The sequence below is a fragment of the Rhipicephalus sanguineus genome, chromosome 10 (assembly GCF_013339695.2).
Source record: "Rhipicephalus sanguineus isolate Rsan-2018 chromosome 10, BIME_Rsan_1.4, whole genome shotgun sequence".
Lineage (NCBI taxonomy): Eukaryota > Metazoa > Arthropoda > Arachnida > Ixodida > Ixodidae > Rhipicephalus > Rhipicephalus sanguineus.
This window is the reverse complement of record NC_051185.1, coordinates 59,945,454-59,951,746: the sequence shown is the minus strand read 5'-3', so window position 1 is coordinate 59,951,746 and position 6,293 is coordinate 59,945,454. Positions and strand designations below refer to the sequence as shown.

General features: G+C 47.2%; 1 protein-coding gene across 1 annotated transcript; it reads right to left on the bottom strand.

Annotated features, from left to right (window-relative positions):
* Positions 1–4,323: 4,323 nt before the first annotated feature.
* LOC125760204 (putative nuclease HARBI1) lies at positions 4,324–5,638 on the bottom strand. The gene is made up of 3 exons (XM_049419975.1): positions 5,568–5,638; positions 4,695–4,812; positions 4,324–4,626 (listed from the first exon to the last, which is right to left on the bottom strand). Exons 1-3 carry the CDS (start codon positions 5,604–5,606, stop codon positions 4,358–4,360), a joined length of 426 nt encoding a protein of 141 aa, XP_049275932.1. The 5' UTR covers positions 5,607–5,638; the 3' UTR covers positions 4,324–4,357.
* Positions 5,639–6,293: the final 655 nt, after the last annotated feature.

Sequence of the window (6,293 nt, the reverse complement as noted above, 5' to 3'; positions counted from 1 at the left end):
GTCACCGCGGACTAATCACAACCCAAGACTGGGTCCTCCGCGGCGCTGTGGACGCTCGGGCTGTGCGGACTACTCATAAAAGTTTAGACAGTGTCGTACCATTCCTTCGTACTTTATAAGTAAAAACATAACACATACGAGCCACAACAGCGTTATTTCTTTCGTCATTTGCATGTTATAACACGTACAAGCAAGAACTCTTTCTTCAGTATCATGGAGCCACAAAAATTGTTTTATACAGAAAATGCGACAAAATCGTCATACAAATCACAGCTACAACACGCAGAGAAGCCTTCAAGTAAAAATACTCCGACGAGACCGCTTGCAAAAGTCATGAGGACAAACAACGGGCTACGTATATGGGGCACTACATCTCGCTTCGCAACAACCTGCGCTCGAGGGTCGTGTAGCCTTGGCTCTGCTGCACGGAACTTCTGGAACAGAGTCTATAGTCCTGAGGGGCGATCGGAGATCTGTTCGTTCCGCGTTCGTTCTGCGGTGCCTACGTCACAGAAGTGAGAGGAGGCGCAGCTCTCCCGCCTAGAACCGCCGAGAGGAAGAGAACAGCCAATCGTCAAGCGGACAGCTTTCCGGAAGTAGACGCGCATCCTGTGACGTCGGCACAGGGACCGTGAAGCGTTTCTCGCCTTTTAATAAATATAATTACTTTACAGAAAATTATTGTTTTTGCTTCTCAAGCTCAAACACTCTTTCAAACAGCAACAGCTTTGAGTGATGATATTTAATAATGTTAGTTTTTTTTTGACGTCGTCGCTAGATGGTGTCGCGCACGCGAAAAAAAAAGAGAAAAGTAGCGGCTGACGTAGTTTCAAAATGTCGTCCGATCGCAACGTCTGCGTTGGTTCTCGGGTGTCGGATCGTCAAAAGGAGCTTCTGCTGGCTTTTGTGAAAGAGCACCCACAGATCGCGAGGCTGTCGTGCCCGCTGGAGCCGTCGTTCACGAGGGAGGACCGGGACGACATGTGGCAGGAGCTAGCAGCGCTTTTGAACGAAGTCCCTGCGCGTAACACCAGGGCCCAGTGGCAGGCCCGATGGAGGAAGGAGCGCTACTATTCGCAGCAGGGTCTTGCCAAACTCCGAGGGCAGCAGAGGTGAGTGCGAGCACAATTGTATTGTGGTCGGTCATCTTACACGTCCCGCTTGTGCTTTACAGCAGCACCCGAGGCGGCCAGATTTCGGACTACCGCGGCCGCGTCGTGCTTGACAGGGACGAGTGTGCGAGGCCCATAGTTCGGGTGGTCTGAATCGGTAAGCACTGGCTTAGAATATCATTGTTACTTGTATGCTGCGAACAAGTGGGCTCGTTTGCTTCGAGCCATTACGCGCTGTTAGTTTTACTTTTTCAAACAATATCGAGTGGATCACCCGGCCGCCGCGTTAGCTGAGGTGCTAACACGTTGCGCCGCCCAGAACAGAATGCGAAACAGCCACATTTGCGGTGATGACGAAAGAACAGCCGCGAACTATATTTCGAAGGTCACTAGAGCACCCTACGTGTTCCAACCCATTTCTCAGACCCTCGAGTCGAGTGAGGTGCGTAGCCAGTAGGCTTGCCTCCCTCCACCCCTCTCTCCGAAGTCTGTGTGTCATAGCATGCCGCTGTTGAAACATTCTAAAAAACATTGCTATTGTCCACTTCCACTCCATACTTCTTATTGCACTCAGTGTGTCAATCAAGAAACTTCTTACTATAACAGGTGAGCCCTGCTCCAGCTGCTACTGGTGTGGCTGAAGAGGATGTGGCCCAGGATCTTTCCCGTGCCCCAACTCGTAAGTTTCGCTGATGTTTTTGATTAACTGTAGCTGGTGTTACATGCTCACAGGTGATGCTCATGCGTGCAGGCATATGTTTGTGAAGAGATGACATCTGTGGGCATAAAGACAAAAGGCTGCACAAAAAAAATTTGGCAAACGGTTGCAGGAGCTAGTTGTATGCATAACTGTCAGATGGAATAAACAGGTGTCCTGCCTTGCAGATGTAGCAAAAAGGTAGCATTGCAAAAATGTTCAACATCTTGAAATGTTTCCCTATTTTGTCAATTGCTTCAAAAGTGAAACTGAAAATGTGCTATTGCTAAATATACTGTTCAAAAAGCAAGCTCGTTATATAACTTTTTCACATAGCCATCATACACAAATGCACATGTTTGCACCTGTGTTACACCTGCTTGCTGTATTTTTTGCATACTGCAGCAGCTAGGGTTTCGGAAGGAGATTGTGTCAGTCATCCCGTAAAGCCGGGCAAACGATTGTGTAGCCTTGAAAAGGGCTGTTTGGTTGCTTCTCATGCAGAGATGGTTAGAGGCGTGAGATGCGTTTGATGAGATGAGCGAAAATGAATTCCGGCACCGCTTTGGTCTGTCCAAACGAAGTGCGTTGGTTGTGCGGTGAACCAAGCACCATTCATGGATGCCGTTGGGTCAGTGGATTTTCAACAAAGAGGAAATTGTTGCACACACTGAAACTCTTCACGAACAGAAGCTTCCAGCGAAGAGTCGGTAGCAGGAAATTTATAGATGATAATGGCAACACATTTCTTGGTTTCCAGCTCATGCCGCAGCTGCGAGATGGGGGCAACCGGCAGGCCGAGGCGCTGGAGTTACTAGCCGCAAACACCAGGCGGCAGGGCCAGGCATCATTGGAAAGCTGCGCCAGGTTCAACTTCTTGGTGACGCGGTCCACAAATTGCAAGGCGTTGGTACCCTCGCCCGGGCCCTCATTGCAGCGGAAGGCACCTGCACAGTGATTTGTAAAGACTAGTTGTACATATATGTAGATTTATTTTTGTTCACATCACAAGCTATGATACGCTGGTTTGCTTCAATGGTGCCCTGCAATTTTCTTTCAGTTATTTTCTTTTTCTGCATATCAGAAGCACTGATGTGCTGTTTCATTGTACATAGTAAAGTGTAGATCAATGGTAAATCGTGTCCTGCGATGTCATTTCTGTTTAATTTCATCGTGCGAGGTGATGCATTCAGCAGTTTTGTAGTACATGTGCATAGCACAGTGTGGTTTCATTTATAAATCATGTTTTGCCATGTCATTTTTTAAAATCTCATTATACAAAGCCATGCATTGAGCAATTTTGTAGTATATGCACATAGTGCACTGTAGTGTATCCTTATGTTTATAGTGTATACGTGTAGAATATTGTGGCACACTGTACGTTTTCTATCGATTTTTACACATCCTAGAAAAAAAGAAAAGCGTTTGTGAAAGGTCTAGGTTGCACAACAATTTTGAAATATTGCAAGACCAAAAAATAGTTGACGAATACGTGTTCTGTTGCTTAGAAGTGTTTAGATAACAGGATTGGGTACAAACAGAAATCAATAATAGAGGAAGACATATCAGCAACCAACAACTTGCATTTTTTAGCGAGTTCAATTAATACCGGTTCGACTGTGCCTTGTTTTCATGTAATACAATGACTTTCGTGCTGCGAGACGCGTGTGTTGTTGCAGAGGAGCAGCAGGCACTTTGTAATAACTCCATTTGTATATTATAAAAGGAAGCTACTTTTATATTCTTTTCCTTGGCATTAAATTTAAAGGATATTTATTTATTTTGCTTTTTATGTGCATTGCTCGTGATACTTGTAATAAAATTTCAATTCTGACACCACCCTTGTTGTTCACTTCATTTACAAGCACGATTCTTGTTGCACTAAAGCTACCGCATCTTGCTGTCCTGATTCAAACAGCCTTTTCCGGTTACCACTTTGGCTGTGAATGGCACCATGTGCCATTCACAGTTGAGCTCTCACTTGTACTTAGTGTGAAGCGCCGTATTTTACAACCTGGTCGAAGCATTTCATCAGCATGGCGTTGTGTGACAAGGGGGCATAGGTCGGCAAAATCACTCATGAGTCGATTCACTCAGATTCAGATCGAGCTGTGAGTCCAAGTGAGTAATACATTGGTGAGTTCGAGTCCGGGTGAAAACATTTTAGTGAGCCTGAGTCCGAGTGAATCCGCTTGAGGAAAATTTTGGTGAGTCTGAGTTTGAGTGAGCCCCAAGAGCAAAATATATTTCACGAGTGAGTCAGGGTGAGCTTCACATTTTTTGCCAACCTATTCAAGGGGGTTATTCATTGATAGGAGAACGCTGTTTCGTTGATATGTGTAGCAAACATTTGAAGTGTAGTAAAAAAAACACAGTGACAAACACAATGAACAAAGACAAACACGCACCACGCAATGCTGCCGAGGTCGTTGCAGGCGGCGGCGTATACTCTGCGCAGGTGCTCAAGCATGCAGGCCCTGTAGTTCTCGAAACAGGTTCACTACACGCTTGCGCTGCTGCTGGCTCCCGTTGTGGTGGTGGTGGTAGCTCAGCTGCTGCTGGCAGCAGTCAGCATCGTCGGTGTCGTCATCGTTTCCTTCGAGAACAGGCTCATGTGCCGCCAACGCAATGTCGTGCAGAGCTGCACAAGCAGCAATGATGCTTGAGCAGCTGTGCACAAGCTTACAGCGATGCACCACTCCACAACATTGCGCATGGCGGTGTGGGCCTTGTTGTAGTGGTTATCAGGGGTGCCACGAGCTGGTCGTCCGGGCACTGGTGTCAGGAACCACGTTTCTAATGTATAGCTGGAGTCTCCTGCACGAGGTCGGCATGACAGCTGTAGTGATAACGTCTTGAATGTGGCAAGCATTGACAGCACTTACCAAGCAAGCCGAAGTTTTGCTTCCAGGTGCTGACGGAGAGGGCTCCCCCGCCATACCCACTAGTCATGACATGACCCCAGGAAACATGGACTGACATCCAGAGGTCGGCATCACATGTCTGCAGAATTCAATTCAGTCAAAATTGTACCCATAAATGACCTTGGGTACAATGTTGGATATTATGTTAATGTAACTACATCTGTCTTCACTGTTACTGACTGTTGAAACATAGCTATGGACAAATCATCGACAGGGTAGGACTTGTACCACAAGTTCTAACACGAGGACAATGCAGTGTCAAAGGGTAGTCTGCATGTTTACTGCTTGGAACAACCCATCTTTCAGCCACCAAAGCCTTTTAACCTAATTACTGCTGTATCTTTAAGGCAATGTATCACAAAATATCTACAACACGAAAAACTTCGACTGAAAAAAGGGTTATGAAACAATGCGTATTTAATGTACATGCTAGGGCGCGTTCCGAGGGACCGAAATAAAGTTTATTCATCCATCCATGTATTGATCCATGTAACGTCCATCACGACAATGAACAATAAGGACATACTACGGCACATTCTGGGAGCGCTAATCTCAACAAATACAAATCGAGAATCAAGCTTCGGGTACACATGGCGAACGAGCAACGGTAATATTATGCACTGTGCAGGCCGCTGAACCAAAGTGTACTCCGCGTCACATGATTTCATCGCTTATCCTAAGCGAAGTGCCCTGAAACGATCCAATTCCCGTTCTGGATAGATCGAAAATACCGCTCCCACTTATACTCAGTTGCAACAGCCTCAGTAAAGCGGAAAGTTTAAGCGATATAAATGAAACAATTCGCTACGCATACAATGCATGAATAATACTCACGATCGTGGTGTTGAATGCGTAGAGTCCCTTCCCCGACATGTAATGCGTCGTGTCCGCGGAGCTCAGGCCATGGGGCTTCGGGATTGCGATGAGCGTACCATCCACGCACCCGACCACAACGGGAATCTGCCCGAGCCGCGCGAACGCCGCCTTTGTTCGCTCTTCGCGTCTGTGGTCTCCGGAAAAGGCCACCCACCGTTTTTGCCCGCGAACGACAGTAATGGCATGTTCCTGACGGACGACTGCGACAGGCCGCTGAATTCCTCGCAACCGACAGCTCACTGGAATCATCCGATCGCAAAAATCTCAGCGCGCACAACGCCTTCCGCTCTGTTTAAATCCCACTAGTTCGTTGGCACCCGATGACGGGGCCGAGATCGTCGCACAACCAAGGTACAGTACGTTTCGAGAAACGAAAGCGACGCCGGAATTCACACTCGCTCATCTCTTCAAACGCATTTCGCACCTCCTACCATTCTGCATCTGCTTCGAGAAACGCCAACGTAGCAAGGAAGCACCGTTGCAAGCGCCATTTTCTCAAAATCAGCTGTTGCGGCAGCCGCAACCGTCGAAATACATGCCGTGCGACGCCATTGTTCGCTCGAGAGAACGCGAGCGAACGGGCTCGCTCTCCGTTCACTTTTAGCAGACGACATGCTCGTTATGACGCGGCATGACGTCACCAAAAAAGAAAACATCAAGGAAAAAAAAGAAATGGCCACGCCC

What these genes read in the sequence shown, in the direction of transcription:
- LOC125760204 (XM_049419975.1), bottom strand. Translation starts at nt 5,606, where the DNA reads ATGTCGGGGAAGGGACTCTACGCATTCAACACCACGATC. An exon ending in ACGCATTCAACACCACGATC is followed by an intron (nt 4,813 to 5,567) that starts GTGAGTATTATT and finishes TGAATTCTGCAG; the next exon opens with ACATGTGATGCCGACCTCTG. An exon ending in GCAAAACTTCGGCTTGCTTG is followed by an intron (nt 4,627 to 4,694) that starts GTAAGTGCTGTC and finishes GACCTCGTGCAG; the next exon opens with GAGACTCCAGCTATACATTA.